The following is a 14,804-nucleotide window of genomic DNA, read 5'->3' as shown; positions in this document are numbered from 1 at the left end:
ATACGTTCAGAAATCATCATACGGCTTTTGGTGACCCTGGGTCACCAAAGGTCACTGACCCAACGACGGGTCGACTGCCTGCTTGAAATTGATTACATGCGTAAGATCGAACAGCAGAGTCATTTCGAAATTTCAGTGGGTGAAAGCTCACTGAGTGCATACACATGAACAGTAATATTATTTCTTAGAAATGTGTCTAGTACAATACAAATATGAGCTCTTAAAGGTACACAGTTACGAACAATCAGGTTGTACTTAGTGATTTATTTTAGGGAATTTGACAAGAGTAGTTTAGATTCAATCTTAATTGACAAGATTAGTAAAAGCGGATGGTGACAGAGTATTGCCGGATGCGAAATTAAATTTGCAGTATCAGTGTAGATCGCCCTACTTGTAATGGCGAACAAATTTCATGATACGCCGCATGTGCCAGCAGCTTACAAATGTTCCTAAGCCAGTTATGAAACAATGATAGATCTGGTCGTCTGGTATGCGCTTGCAGCTGCCAAACTAGCATTTTGGTTTGTTGCTTGACGTTGGATTTCTCGGGCACTATGAGCCGTGCAGTATTTGGCATCAAGTCCGCGTGAGGCCGAGACGGACAACATTTCTTTTTCATAGCGCCAGCTGCGCAAGTGTTTCCGCCGACATTAACTTCGACATCAGCACCACCACCTTTCAAAATGCCAATACTACGGCGGATTGAATGCATCTCGTCGGTCGAGATGCTACTGTAACATGCAGAAAGTAACTATCGCTTTTGCGTTGGTCTCTGCTGAAGACAACGATAATTACGAATGGCATTTGATATTTTAAAGAAAAAGGTAGTCGACATACTTCTTTGCGACATAAGTAAAGCCCGACGGTTTGATCTCTATTCGGCGACAGATGGCTTCCTTGCTCTAAGAGCATTCCCACAGGTTCGTCAAATTTACCCCCCCCCGAGAATAAACTGTGTATTTCTAAGCAGCGTTGTTAATAATATACTGTTTCTGTCACCACTTGCAGTTTCTATAAAATGCCTTACTAGAAACTCGGGGGGGGGGGGTCTGAGAGCCTCTGATTATGTCAACTTAGCTTAAAAAAAGATATTGAACTTGCTGAATGATCTGCCTACTCGCTGATTGGTGGCCTCCTCGCGGTGGCAGTTCTTACGCAGCGTCTAACTAGAACTTATCCTGGTAGCACGTACGGGAGACCCAGGGAATTACTATTGGGGATGTCAAAACAGAGAAGATCGACTGTACTTGTTTTCGATCTTACGCAGCTTGTGCTCGTTTACATGTAATCAATAGTGCTGTCGACGTCGCGATCCTTGGCACCGATTCGACGGCGACGACGGCGGACGTCTGATCTTTTGCGCGCCGACACCCATCGTTTCTCGTAGTGTTATTGGTTGAAACCATGTGAGAGAGCCATCAATAACAGGCCATTTTTCAGCTTGCTAGCTGCCATATTTACCATGCGCATCAACCAACTGACAGATAGCTCGAAACCAATGCGGAGCAGTGATTGACGTCTGAGCACTGCAACTTCTGCCAATATCTGCTTGCTGTTGTGCGACGTGCGCATCGGAGGTTCCGCCGAGGGCTTGTACCAATAGATAGATTGCAAGATTCAAACGGCCATGGAGGATGACCAACAACTCTCCACGAACAGCAGCACCTTAATTCAAAAGAGTGACTCAAAAGTGGGGTGTATTTTTCTTACGCTGTTTGCATTTCTGGACGTCGAAGTGTAAATCTTCGAATACAGCAGACCTCAACAGCTCTAGTACAGTAATCAATTATTACAAGCAGCACACGTCGACCGGTCGTTGGGTCACCAAAAGCCGTTAGATGATTTTTGAAGCGGAAATCCCTGCTCTAATTTTGGCTGTCATCATTTAAATTTCTATAAGTCCAAGTGCAGCCAGCAGTGATTCATTATAGGGGAAGAGAGAGAGAGAGAAATGTTCTCACGTGGTCACGGAAAGCCGCCAAATGGACAGTGCGTCTCACAAATATGTCGAAGCATACGCCTGAGATCCGAATGAGCTTGTTTAGTGTTGCGTTGTCACGAGAGGGCGTCTTGAGGTGATTAAACATAACGTAGCAAGTGGCGGCAACCAACGTGTCTAGCCTAGCGCCACTGCAACCTCATTCCCCAATTTCCTCTCTTCACTCGAGCCTCCAACCCTGTTGTTCCTGTTCGCCTTCTTCTTTTACGGCGGCTCAAGTACCCTCAACAACAAGAATGCTTTCGTGTAAAACCTTTCTCAAACTGTTCGCGGTGGCTGTCGCGCTCTCCGACTTCACGGCTCATGCCGACAATGCATATGCAGATGACTGTGACGCTGCCCCAACCGTTCCGACAGTCAACCCGTGCCCCTCGTCTACTGTGCAAGTGCCCACTCAGATCACTACTCCGGCCGGTGTAGAATACCAATCAGCTACCCAGCAAGATGACTTTGTCACTACTAGAGATACCACCGCCACCCCAACAACCGGATACGCGAGTCCTGATGGTGGCTTAGAGACTGGTGGCGACATGGCTGTATCATCGTATGGTACCGAGGAAAGTCCTAATTACTATCTCAACGTTGATAGCCAGATCGACGCCGGAAAGGGCGGTGTCAGCATCAACGCAGACGTAGATGCGGATGTGAAGGCCGACGTCGGCCTGGGCGTCGGTCCGAACGCGGGTCCCGGCGGAAAACCTGGTCTTGGTCTCGGAGTCAACGCGGATGTCGATGCGAAGGTGAAGGCGGACGTCGGCCTGGGCGTCGGTCCGAATGCGGGTCCCGGTAGAAAGCCTGATCTTGGTCTCGGAGTCAACGCGGATGTCGATGCGAAGGTGAAGGCCGACGTCGGCCTGGGCGTCGGTCCGAATGCGGGTCCCGGCGGAAAGCCTGGTCTTGGTCTCGGAGTCAACGCGGATGTTGATGCGAAGGTGAAGGCGGACGTCGGTCTAGGCGTCGGTCCGAACGCGGGTCCAGGCGGAAAGCCTGGTCTTGGTCTCGGAGTCAACGCGGATGTCGATGTGAAGGTGAAGGCCGATGTCGGCCTGGGCGTCGGTCCGAATGCGGGTCCCGGCGGAAAGCCTGGTCTTGGTCTCGGAGTCAACGCAGATGTCGATGCGAAGGTGAAGGCCGATGTCGGCCTGGGCGTCGGTCCCGAATGCGGGTCCCGGAGGAAAGCCTGGTCTTGGTCTCGGAGTCAACGCGGATGTCGATGCGAAGGTGAAGGCGGACGTCGGTCTGGGCGTCGGCCCGAATGCGGGTCCCGGCGGAAAGCCTGGTCTTGGTCTCGGAGTCAAAGCGGGCGTTGGACTTGGTTTCGGTGCCAATGTAAATGTAGGCGTGAAGCGTAATCTTGGAGCCGACGTTGTACTCGGTGTGAAATCTGATCCCGGTGCAAACGTTGATACTGACCTAGAGCAGATCACTCGTCGTCTACGGGGTAACTTTTAGACTTTTACTACTTTACCATGTAGTCGTGTTCAAATTGTACATATATTTCGACATTTCTGTTTCTCCAAAAGTTTTCGAAGGCAGCTTGTATAATCTTTTTCTTTTTACAATAACACCTTGAGTATTGACCAATCACCGACCGCCATCACCTTCCTTGGCGCCGAATCCTAATTTATTCAATTTCAAAATGGAAGAGTACGACCGCGAGGCGCCGCTATTCGACAGGCGCTTCCACGTGCTGGTGCAGTACCCAGACCGCGACGAGAAGCTGCTGCCACTCACCATCCGTCTGCTCACTGGCGTGCGCGTACGTGTCACGCTATCCTCTCTTTTACAAGGCATTTTTTCTTAAAATAATATTCTCGGCAGCAAAATAATGCCAAGAACCAGAAGGAACGCGTGATGCGCGTGGAAATCACAGACGACGACGGCGCAGATCCGTATTTTCTGTACTTGTGGAGCGTCTCAGAGGAGGAATTCCACGAACTCAAGGCGCAACAGAAGCTTCTCGTGGACTTTGCCACCTTCCCAGCCAACCTCATTGAGCTGCTACAATGCTGTCTTAAAGACAGCAAGGCAATTGTACAAGAGGACGCAGAAAAGGAGCAAAAAGTCGACGATTCAGCTGAAGAAGGACGTTCTATCTCTATAAAGAGAAGCTCTATTGACGCTCAACACAGCCGATCTGCTGGACCTATACCTTTAAGGTACGCTTTGGTATTTTTATTTAACATATTCTAAAGGTCAACTTATTTTTTTTAAAATGAATTTCAAGCTATTTGGCGGTGCTGAACACGTCGGATAGCGACGGGATGTCGGTGTTTAGCATTGTGGAGACGAATCCATTCAAGCAGTTGACGCATCTGTCGTTGAGGTTTTATCCTGGCGACGACGCAGCTATCAAGGCGTATCTCGCAGCGAGATTAGCGCAGGTGGGGGCGAGTAGACGGTCGTTGGCGACCTCATTGAAGCAGACGACCGAGGAGCTGCAGGGTACGCAGAAGAGTGAGGCCAAGCTACAGCAACAATTGGCAGCTTTGGGATATGAAGCCGAGTCGACGCTGTCTCAAGAGAAAATGAAGTTTGCGGACGAGTTAGAGACGCAACGTAGAGCTGCGACGTCTGCGTTAAAGCAGCGAGAAGACGAACTGAACGCCAAGATTGACGTATTGGTGGAGCGATACGAGAAGGAGGTGCGTTTGGTGTCCTGTGTGTGTGCGTGTTTAATAGTATTGAGAGAAAAATTATTGTTATTGAATAGCTCCAAGCACTGAAGAAGACTGCGGAAGCTAGCGAAGCGCAGGTGCAGGAACTGAGCAGACAGAAATACCAACACGAACTGCAGATCGAGCACTTGCGAGCGCAGTCTCAAGATCTCAGTCAGGGCTCAAGTGCGCTCTCAGGAGAAGTGGGCGAGCTGCGATCGCAGAACAAAGAACTGGACCAAAAAGTTTTCTTACAGGAGAAACAGATTAACGCTCTGCAAGTCCGTGCGGATGCGCTACAGCAGCAACTTGCGGACAAGGAGGAAGTGGTCAAGAAGACGACGGATCTCTTACAGGCCGCTAAAGTGCACAGCGAGGAAGTCGACGAGTCGCTGAAAATGTACCGAGACAACCACGCGAGGCTGCAACAGAAGCTCGAGTTGAGTATCTCGGAGATCAACAAGGTGAGGATGAGTTTGAGACTCGAGAGATACGGAATTTTAATTGTTATCCTATCATTATTTTTTATTAGGGAAATGAGATTATTGAACGGATACAGAACGAAAACCGAACGTTGAAGGCCAAGATGCGGATGAAAGTCAAGATTATTAAACAGCAAGAACATGTACGTTAGGATGCGCTAACTGAGGCTTTGCACACTCTAATCTTCAGAGATAAATTTCTATTGCCAGTTTGTCGAGGAGAAGCAACTTCAACGTGAGGAAGCGCTGTTAGAGTTAAAGTCGACCAAGGAAGATATTCGGAAGCGGGATGAGCATATTTTACAGCTGAAGGTTCGCTAGTAAGTGCTGCGATGAAGAGGCTAAGACACTCAGTTGTTGGTGTTTAACAGGACACGATAAAGGAACTGAGTCAGAAACTGGAAGACAGCAACAAACTCTTGGCATCCAACCAACAAGGTGAGCGCTCAAGTGGTCACAGTTGGGCTCGTATTTGCCTTGAGATCTGACGTCGTTTGTGGTTATTTACTCCAGTGATCACATGGCTGAACAAAGAGATCAACGAAGCACAACTTGGACGTCAACGGAGGTCGACTGCACACCCCTCTGTACTGGCATTTCGTCCGTCTGACAAGGTTAGTGTTGTGTCGTAAGGCTAGCGATAATATCCCCGCTAATTCCTGCTCAATATCCATGACAGACGACAGCAACGGAGTCTAGACCACCTAGTCTTCAGTCATGATTCGACTTACGGTATCCTACTCTAAACTTCCCGTACTTTTGCGCTCTAAATGACCAGTCCTCCGTCGATTCGGATACACTGCCCTGTAATGTACGACGCCTCGTCACTAACCAGGAACGCCACAAGTTGTGCCACCTCGTCCGCCTTGCCGAATCGAGCCAATGGGATGTTGCCTAGCACCCGGTCTCGTGCAGCGTCCGCCATCGTGTCTGTCATCTCTGTCGAAATGAAACCTGGTTCCACTAGGTTTACGCGGATGTTACGGTTACCGAACTCCTTGGCCAGCGTCTTAGTGACGCCCGCTAATCCCGACTTGGACGCACTGTAAGCGACCTGTCCGACATTTCCTGCAGCGCCCACCACGCTGCCGATCGTGACAATACTGCCCTGACGACGCTGCATCATTCTTTTAGCCACCGCCTTACACATGTGTACGGGTCCCACGAGGTTCGTAAGCAGCAGCTCGTCCAGCTCTGCGTCCTTAAGTCTCAATAGCAAACTGTCCTTGGAGATACCCGCAGCGTTTACTAGAGCCGACGGACCATCGCCCAGTTCCTTAGACACTTGCGCTACCAACCGAGCAGCTTCAACACTGGCGTCTCCTTCGCCACGTCGCGGACAGCTGTACGCCAGCGGCAATACATCCGCAGAGATCTTCCGTGCTGCTTCTTGAGCTCGCTCTACGTCTCGAGACGTGATCGCGACCTGCCAGCCGCGTCGATGAAGCTGCTGAGCCACAGCGAAGCCGATGCCGCGACTGCCGCCGGTCACTAGCGCCACTCCCGGCATCGAATCAATGATGAACTCTCGATTAAGTACGGTATTTAGATAGGTTAATTGAGCTACGGTGCTTTAACCTATCAAGAGGGATAGTTTTTATTGGGCGATAAACATGGACGACGGCGACGGGCAGTCGATGGAGTTGCCCGTGTACGTGAGTTTGCCAGTCTCGCTGTCGGCGCGGAAGACGTCGAGGCTGTTGGTGTCCTGGTTGAGCGCCAGCACAAAGTCCTTGTAGAGCAGGATGTCGCGGGGCGTCTCGCCGCGCGTGGGGAGAATCTCCACGAGCTCGAGACGCGTGTCGGGTAGGATCTTGTAGATGGCGATGCTGTGGCAGAAGCGCGTGGCTGCGTATACAAACTTGCCGTTCGTTGAGATGTGGATGTCCGACGCCAGTGGAGCGGGGCCAGAGTAGTCTTTAGGTACCGTCGAGATGTTCTGCAGTGCCTCGTGGCCCAACTTGCCGGTTTTGGCGTCAAGTGGGTACACGCCCACGGTGTTGTCAAGTTCGTTGATGACGTAGCCCACGCCGAGCTCCGGGGAAAGCGCGAAGTGACGCGGACCTGAGCCAGGAGGACGCGTGATGAACTCCTCGTCCACTAGTTTCTTACCGGCCGCGTCTAGTTTGTACTGTACGAGGCGGTCGGTGCCCAAGTCAGCGGCAAGGAGACCAGTCGGCGTCCACACCGTACTGTGGATGTGTGAGGCTTCCTGGCGGTCCGGGATGGCCATACTGGCGCCGTCGTAGCGGTGGTGGTCCGAGGCAGGGGCCAACGAGCCGTCCGCGTTCACAGGGTAGAGCGAGAGGCTGCCACCGCCGTAGTTAGCAACGGATACGAAGTCTCCGTTAGGACTGAGAGCCACGTGACACGTGTACGCCCCGCCAGTCTCGTGGCGACTGACCTGCGTGAGCCCGCCGTCCTTTTCGATCTTGTAGGCGGACACGAAGCCCGTCTCCTCTCCCGGGTGCAGTTGGGACGGCTCGTTGCTCTCATTTACAGCGTAGAGCGTCGAGTTGGTCCCGAAAATGTAGGACGGATTGATACCGGCGCCCTCCGTCACTTTGAGCAGCTTTAACGCGCCCGTGGAGTCGTCGAACGAGTAGGCGTAGATGCCCTTCGCGTGGCCATTCACGTGGCCTTCCTTGCGCGTGTATGTGCCGACGTAGAGGGTTGGCATCGTTGCGGCGGGAATAAATCGGGAAATGTCCACGCACTTTTGATGAGCTTGTTGAAGACAGACAGGATTGGTCAAAATGATGCGTCGGTGCTATTGATGCTACAAATTATATTAATGCATGCGTTTGTAGAGGCGATTAAGTTTGTCAATAAAGCAGAATGTTGTAGATCTCAAAGCAGAATATTGTAGATGCACATAAGACCATGTATGATACATGTAATGAGCTGGGAAATGCAGACATGAAATTTATAATTTGCGATCGAGTTGCGCTTACAAAAAGGATCGATTACAGGAGGTCGATGGTATTGTGCATCTTGGATATTGGAGGCGGTTTGTAAAGTTGCACGAATCACCCTTTTAATCTGATTGGACAAAATACAACTTGCTCAATCCAGGCAGAAACTCAAACTTGAGCGCCACAGGGCAGCTGCAGCTCGCTCCTTCAGGACACGGCAAGCTATGTGTTACAGTCCTCGCCTTGCTGATATACAGCTGATAGATGCTTTCCACCATTTCGGAGTCCAGCGCTACCAGAACAGACAAATTCTGCAAGAATTTCATCGCCACCTCCTTCAAGCCTGCCTTGTTCAGTGGAATTGATATAGTAATGACGCACCAATCCTTCGAATTGACAGCGTCGGAAGGGCGTTAAGCTTGAAGATTTGCACAGCTCCAACATTAGGGGTATTGGGTGGATTCAGCCCTGCAAGCCCGCCAATTTAGACCCAAAGCTGCTGGGTCGTCGAGCCATTTCTGCAGCTTCTTCCACAAACGTGATCTCTTTTCGCCAACTGAGCCATGTGGGGCTGACAGCGACGGCGTCACTGTCTTCCTATTGCCATCACTATCGCCGATCACACTCATCTTAGGGGCCGTCCGCCTCAAAGTGAGCTCGAGGTCACACCAATTCGTTCGCAGCGGCAGGTCCGACCAGTTCATTTGATCGTAAGAAGAGTTCAGCAGCGCATCACTGAGCCGCAAGACGTCTTGAGGCCGCTCCACCTCGTAATGACGCGGTAAACCTGAGCGTTCTTGCTCCTTCAGCGACTTTGCTGTTCCACTCGGTCTCCCCACGGACTAACTGCTTGCAACGGGCTTGGTGCAGGAACGTAAACGCTGCGTTCTTCGTGTCGTGCGTTCTACTTGAAATTTCCAAGCGCAGTTCTTTCATCCAATCAAGCGACCTATATAACTAAGTGTAAACACCGTAGCGAAGGTGGCCAATATCCAGATTGGGGCTTACTTTCACCAAACGAGACAAAATGGGCCGCATCATAGATGGATTGATGGATTCCCTGTTTTGGAGGGCGTTGCTGATTAACAGGAGGCCGTATTTGAGTATCGGTCCGGAGGCATCGCTTAATGCTGGCACAGGCGTGCGAAAGCTGACAAGCATCTGCACATACAAAACGTCGTATGCTAGTGTGGTGCAAATCACATATCCAAATCATTAATTATCCGACCTAGGACCTGTGCCAATAATTTGGTATATCAAACAAACAAAAGCCAACAGACTTTATTTGACAGTTACGGTACCTAACGGTAATCAATGTGTTTAAATGTGCAAAGATGCCAATACGCGATTTGAAAATTTAAACGAGAGCGTGTTGTGTCAAATTTATAGGCGGGTTAGAATCGCCTGAAACGACCTGTAGCCTGAGGAAAACGCAATAGCCAAAAATCTTGCAAATTCTGCTCGAGAGCCATGTGCTCTCGAGCCAGTAAATAAGAAAATGAAGCCGAAAGTGGTGGTGATCCGGATAATCAGGCGCTGTCCGGATACTCGGAGCCCAGCATCGATAAACGAGCATGATTGGGCAATCACCAGCCAATAACAACATTTGGCTCATCGGCAAAACACGCCGTCTGTTTAGAAATAAGAAAAAATAGAAATGAAAAAACAAATTATTCACTTCTTATAATAACAACTACCAGACCAGCAAAGTACTGACCGATTTAAGCCTTTGGCGAAAAAAAACCATGATCGCCACATGTTACCCATCCAAGTAGGAGTCGAGCTTGTCCTTGTCATGCCTCCCGTGCTTTTAATGTGGCGCTTGATACGGGTCTCCCACAGTCCCTCAATAGTATAAGTATGTGTTCCCGTAACCGGGTCTACAAAGTTGAGGCTGAGATTGACCCAGCTATGCGTGTAGCTCATAGAAAGCAGGAGACGGTTATTCTCGAGAGTATGTTGCTTGTTGCCACGCTCACAAACGTACGTAGCGAACAAGTCGGACATAATCTTAGTTCTACAAAATTAAATAATAGGAAAAAATAATTAAAGGAGCCACCGATTACCAAAAAAGTAAATAAACTTACCGTGGCCTGATAAACGACTTGATTATGGAAAGAAGTGTCTGCTTTGTTCGTTTGTCGTATACGATCGGCCAGCCCCGCTCTCCACACCACCAAAAAGCCAGTATTCCTGGTAGTGGCGGCCTCTATTGTATTTACGCTTCTTGGCCAGGCTAGTCTCGTCAATCTCCACTATGTGACCGTCTCCTCCAATCTACACGCAGCATACCAGCAAGTTTAGAGCAACCTAAGCAACTTAAGCAAAGTAATTGTGCAACTTCACCTTTAACTCGGTCTTCAGGAGTTCCTTCGAGCACGTTCCGCGGCAGTACGCATAACAGTCGCGCACTGTGCGTTCGCTCGCCTCGGCCATTTCCATTGCCTGCGCCTGAGAGAGCCTCATGGTCCAGGCCAAGAGGATGCGGACGGCCCGGTGTAGCTTTAGCTTGGCATCGTTGAAGCATGAACAGGTCAGCATGCCAATTGATTGTTCCTTTCCATCAGCATGCTTAGTCCTGCGAGAGCACCGCCAGCGCTTTCGGGCCAATGATGGCTTCATGAGGCTTCCGCAGCTTAGGCATCGCTTATGCTTGTCTATCAGACCCACGTCCATGCACCAGAGGGCGCAAGTCTCTTCGTCGAACGTCACCTCCATCACGTTCGAGAGAGCGAAGAGACCTTCGTCCTCTACGTGATTCAAGTACGATGTCTGCAAAGTGAAGCTTGGGGCGGGGCTTGGGGCGGTACTTGATGGTCTTGGGCGCAAAATGCGTTGTGAGGGCAATTACATTGGCGATTTGAAGTCTAGTGGGCTTAGTTTTCTTTTGAATACAAAAACCAAGTCAGTTACAACATGGCGATCCTCCGTTTTGGCGCCAAAAGTGGGCGTGTTCTGCTGAAAATGCATACACAAGGTTTACACAACATTTGCTGAATGTACGAATTTCGCTTTAAATTTTTCCTTTCTCTTTTCCTTATTTCTAAACAGTGGGCGTGTTTTGCCGGTGAGCCTAACATTTGGCTCCGTACATACACACAATTAGTCAGTTTCCAGCCGCAGACAGCCAACCGGTGTTGCCGACAGGCATCACAACCACGGTCTTTTTTTTCGCTACTGATCAGACCTTTTCCTCGGCCTCTGAGACTGCACAGGCCGTCCAAGTCGTGCCGTACGTATCCACTAAGGAACCGCGGCCCCCTTGAACGACAACGTAGCTCAATGGTGAGAGCGCAGGGCAATGCCCTGAGGATGTTGGCTCGCATCTAACCGCTGTGTTTCTTACTCTGCTGTGTACGTTTACTGTTCTTGCAGTTTTATTGCTAGCTACTATGAGCGCAACATGTGTGTAATAAGGAGGTGAGAATACATCTTAGAAGATGTTGTTAGCGCATTCGGCTGGGATGTGATACAAAGCGCCATGGGCGGATACTGCACCTTGGGCGACGGCAACCGTGTAATGTAGAGTTTGTATTCCCCAGCAAATTCATTGTGATACTGCATTTCTAACTACAAACCTTGATTGCTAACTAGACCCGTTTTGTACTGCATGCGGAAAAGGTTTGGAACAAACATGGCCTTTTTGTTCACGCTGCATATTGCACTGATGTTAAGCAGCAGTATAATGTTTGGGTCCTGACGTAGCGAGTTGTTCATCTTCTGCGTGAAGTAAAGTGTGAAGATACCGCAATCGTCGCTATTTCGCTGGACCGGGAAGGTTTGCACTCGCTTGGTCGCGTACGGCACTGCTTTCTTCGGTACATGATCACTACCTCTAGCTTGAAGTACCCACCGAGCAATAGACAATTTCTTTGGTGGCAAGCTACTTCTTAGAGTCAATATGTAGCTAGCAAGGTTTCAATCCTTCTATAGCCATGACCGGATTCTGCAGAGCGACAAAACTCCGGTGCATATTCATGCCTATTGGGACAAGAACGATTCTGTACCTCTCGTTTGGAAACCGTGCAGTGATGCCACAAATCGGTTTGTACGTCGCTACCATGCTGTCCTTGTTTTTCTTGTAGGCAATGAAAATACTACCGAAAGGCTGCCAGTCGAAGTTGAATGCTGTCGCGCTAGCAGGCGTATACTCACGAAGATAGTATGACATCACAACGTCATCCAACTAATGCCCGGGATTGATCGTGTCCAAGGATTTTGTGTGACTCGGAGCGCGTAGGTTTTATCGTCAGGCTTGAAGCTATAGCGGTGGTGCTGCACAACCACATCGCTGCCCTTTTGCTTTTAGCACAATTTCTTGGAGCTGTTTATTCGTTGATCTCAACAGGATTGTTCTTGCTACCGAGATTCTTACTCGACACCTATTCTTGGGTCTTATCGGACTCGACACCTGTTCTTAGGTCTTATCGGGCAAAGCCGATACCTTTTCTTGAAGTCTTATCGGGCAAACTCGACACCTGTTCTTGGGTCTTTTCGGACTCAACACCTGTTAATAGGGTCTTATCGGGCAAAGCGGATACCTTTTCTTGAAGTCTCATCGGGTAAGTTCGACACCTGTTCTTGGGTCGTATCGGACAAACTCGACACCTGTTCTTTGATTTTATCGGGCAGATCAGGAGAGAGCGAGAGACCTCGCTCCTCGGACGTCTTAAGCCGGATGAAGCGCACTAAGAGGATGCGGCGGCGTCGATATTATTGTTCTGCTTCTGCACGAGCGACAAGTCGGACGCACGTCCGAACAGGTACCACAGCAAACACAGTAGCGCTGCGTCTTGGTAATCGATCGAAGTAGACGCATTCTTATACAAATAATGCCTGAACTTACGTAAATCGGTCTTAGAGCAAGGTGGCGCCTTACTTACGACCTTGCCATCTCTTTTCAGACAAAATTTGTCTAGATACTTTCCCATACTAAGCAATTTGGTTCGACAAAGTGTTGCTGTGTAGGGAAGAGCTCGAAAAGCCATATTTTAGTCTGCCTATAGCTCTGCACGGCTGTATTGCGGGCAATCTGTTTGCTCTCCTTGCCTTTATTAAAGGCAAGATACATACCAAACAGATCTAAGATAGACACAATGCACTTCCCACTATCGTTTTTCTCAATATAGCTTCAAAATCTACAGCCTCGCGCTTGACAAAAGCCTTGAGCGCCGCAATGGCGGCTGCTTTTGCGCAATTTGTCTTTCCGGGCTTGAGATCGTCTAGTCCCATCCTTGCCGGATGTTTTGTAAATATGCCGGTGATACTTTCATCACTTAATTTTTGAAAAGAAATACACATATTTTTCGGGTCCTTCCGACTATATACGTCGGATTGGCTGGCTTAGATTACCTACCTTCCCCGAAGTAAATATATTGGCTAAAATTAGGTTTTTAGGCTATTGTGATTTGTCCAAATTAATGTAAATGCTGTACTTCTCTGTCCCACCAAATTATAGGGATTTTAGTTTTTGAAAGTAGCACTACCAACATGAGTTTGATAAACGTCTAGGTACCCTTACTCGAAAGCTTGCGACAGCGTGCTATTAGCTATCAGCGACCAGCAAGTAAATGACGCCACGAACGGGGACTCAGATTTGGAGGAAATTCTGTTATTTTTTGTAATTTACAGGTTTTATGAGCGGAATTAAACAAAAATTGCAGTAAATGCTTATTCCGATATGGCGATCCTATACACATTAGCGTAATCATGATCTACGGGTGTAACACTCGCTACTAGGCGCTCAATTCAACGAGGTCTACTGCCTGATAAGTCGATATGTATCAAATTAGAGGAAAATGTCCTCCAATAAGTGGAAGAAGCACGATATTAGCCAATGGGATCATTGGAGCATTCTTCGTGTATTAAACACACAAAATCCCTATAAATTGTTGTGACTGAGAAGTAATAGGCTACTTTAGGCAAATACAAAACTCAAGCAAGGTCGGATAAGTGATGATATTCATAAATTGCCAAATTTATCGGACCAGATGACCTTATCGGACATGCAACAAAACTGTAGTACGCTGAAAGGTGAGGTAGGGCTGATGCTTCAAGCTGCAGGCTAACCTCTTTAGCGATAGAAACGACGATAGCTTTTAAAGGCGTACTTCAAAACGTGTCGAGTTATATTGGCTCATTTAGAGTAATCTGTGCAGCCATACTAGTCCGTGGTATGATCTCAGGAGCTGGCGTTTGATAACAGAGACCCAGACCAATCTGCCAGGTCCGTAGATGCGCAGAGTACTCAGCTGAAAGCTCCGCACTGCTGTCTTGACTTAGTCGATGTACTGGAAGTAGGAAGCTTGCACTTGACATCGATGAATTGGAAGTGATAGCGAAAGGCTCTTTTGGATGCTCACATGGCGTCCTTTGTCATTCGCTATGCCGCTCACTGACAGCTGCAAATGTCCAAAGCAACTGGCAGCACTAGATTCTTACACTCTTTGTTTGACATTCCCTACTTCAAAGTATATCTGGCTAATGATAGACACATTTGAGCGCAATCTCAACAGCTGTGCCCATCTCTTCCTGAAAAGAGCTTCAAATGCTGCCGAGAAAACTTCTTAGTTGAAGCTGATGCTTATTTTTGCCCTCGAAATACTATACCTGCAAGAACTATTTGTTTGGCCTGGAAGCTCATTTTCCCAGATTGCCCGGTAGTACACAAGCTGTCTACAGTCGCCTACGGGCAGTGTGGCCTGTCCCTGGCGATAGCGGTACCGCTGAAAGGTGAGGTAGGGCTGATGCT

General features: G+C 48.9%; 5 protein-coding genes across 5 annotated transcripts; 1 reads left to right on the top strand and 4 right to left on the bottom strand.

Moving 5' to 3' along the window:
• Nucleotides 1–3,638: 3,638 nt before the first annotated feature.
• On the top strand, nt 3,639–5,770 carry PITG_05940 (spindle assembly protein, putative; the record flags this gene model as incomplete). The annotated part of the gene is made up of 9 exons (XM_002998127.1): nt 3,639–3,758; nt 3,821–4,063; nt 4,106–4,158; nt 4,227–4,644; nt 4,728–5,120; nt 5,189–5,281; nt 5,349–5,450; nt 5,510–5,576; nt 5,652–5,770. The coding sequence occupies 9 exons, from the start codon at nt 3,639–3,641 to the stop codon at nt 5,768–5,770; spliced, it is 1,608 nt and encodes a 535-aa protein (XP_002998173.1).
• Nucleotides 5,771–5,904: 134 nt separating this feature from the next.
• Nucleotides 5,905–6,648, bottom strand: PITG_05939 (carbonyl reductase, putative; the record flags this gene model as incomplete). Its single annotated transcript, XM_002998126.1, has 1 exon — nt 5,905–6,648. One exon carries the CDS (start codon nt 6,646–6,648, stop codon nt 5,905–5,907), a length of 744 nt encoding a protein of 247 aa, XP_002998172.1.
• Nucleotides 6,649–6,670: 22 nt separating this feature from the next.
• PITG_05938 (uncharacterized protein) lies at nt 6,671–7,818 on the bottom strand (the record flags this gene model as incomplete). The annotated part of the gene is made up of 1 exon (XM_002998125.1): nt 6,671–7,818. One exon carries the CDS (start codon nt 7,816–7,818, stop codon nt 6,736–6,738), a length of 1,083 nt encoding a protein of 360 aa, XP_002998171.1.
• A 1,909-nt stretch (nt 7,819–9,727) lies between these two features.
• On the bottom strand, nt 9,728–10,771 carry PITG_23305 (uncharacterized protein; the record flags this gene model as incomplete). Its single annotated transcript, XM_002998124.1, has 3 exons — nt 9,728–10,070; nt 10,203–10,330; nt 10,400–10,771. The coding sequence occupies 3 exons, from the start codon at nt 10,769–10,771 to the stop codon at nt 9,728–9,730; spliced, it is 843 nt and encodes a 280-aa protein (XP_002998170.1).
• A 158-nt stretch (nt 10,772–10,929) lies between these two features.
• PITG_05936 (uncharacterized protein) lies at nt 10,930–12,224 on the bottom strand (the record flags this gene model as incomplete). Its single annotated transcript, XM_002998123.1, has 3 exons — nt 10,930–10,937; nt 11,632–11,960; nt 12,061–12,224. The coding sequence occupies 3 exons, from the start codon at nt 12,222–12,224 to the stop codon at nt 10,930–10,932; spliced, it is 501 nt and encodes a 166-aa protein (XP_002998169.1).
• Between the last annotated feature and the right edge of the window lie 2,580 nt (nt 12,225–14,804).

This window comes from Phytophthora infestans, genomic scaffold, assembly GCF_000142945.1.
Source record: "Phytophthora infestans T30-4 supercont1.9 genomic scaffold, whole genome shotgun sequence".
NCBI lineage: Eukaryota > Oomycota > Peronosporomycetes > Peronosporales > Peronosporaceae > Phytophthora > Phytophthora infestans.
This window is presented reverse-complemented; position numbering and strand designations above follow the sequence as displayed.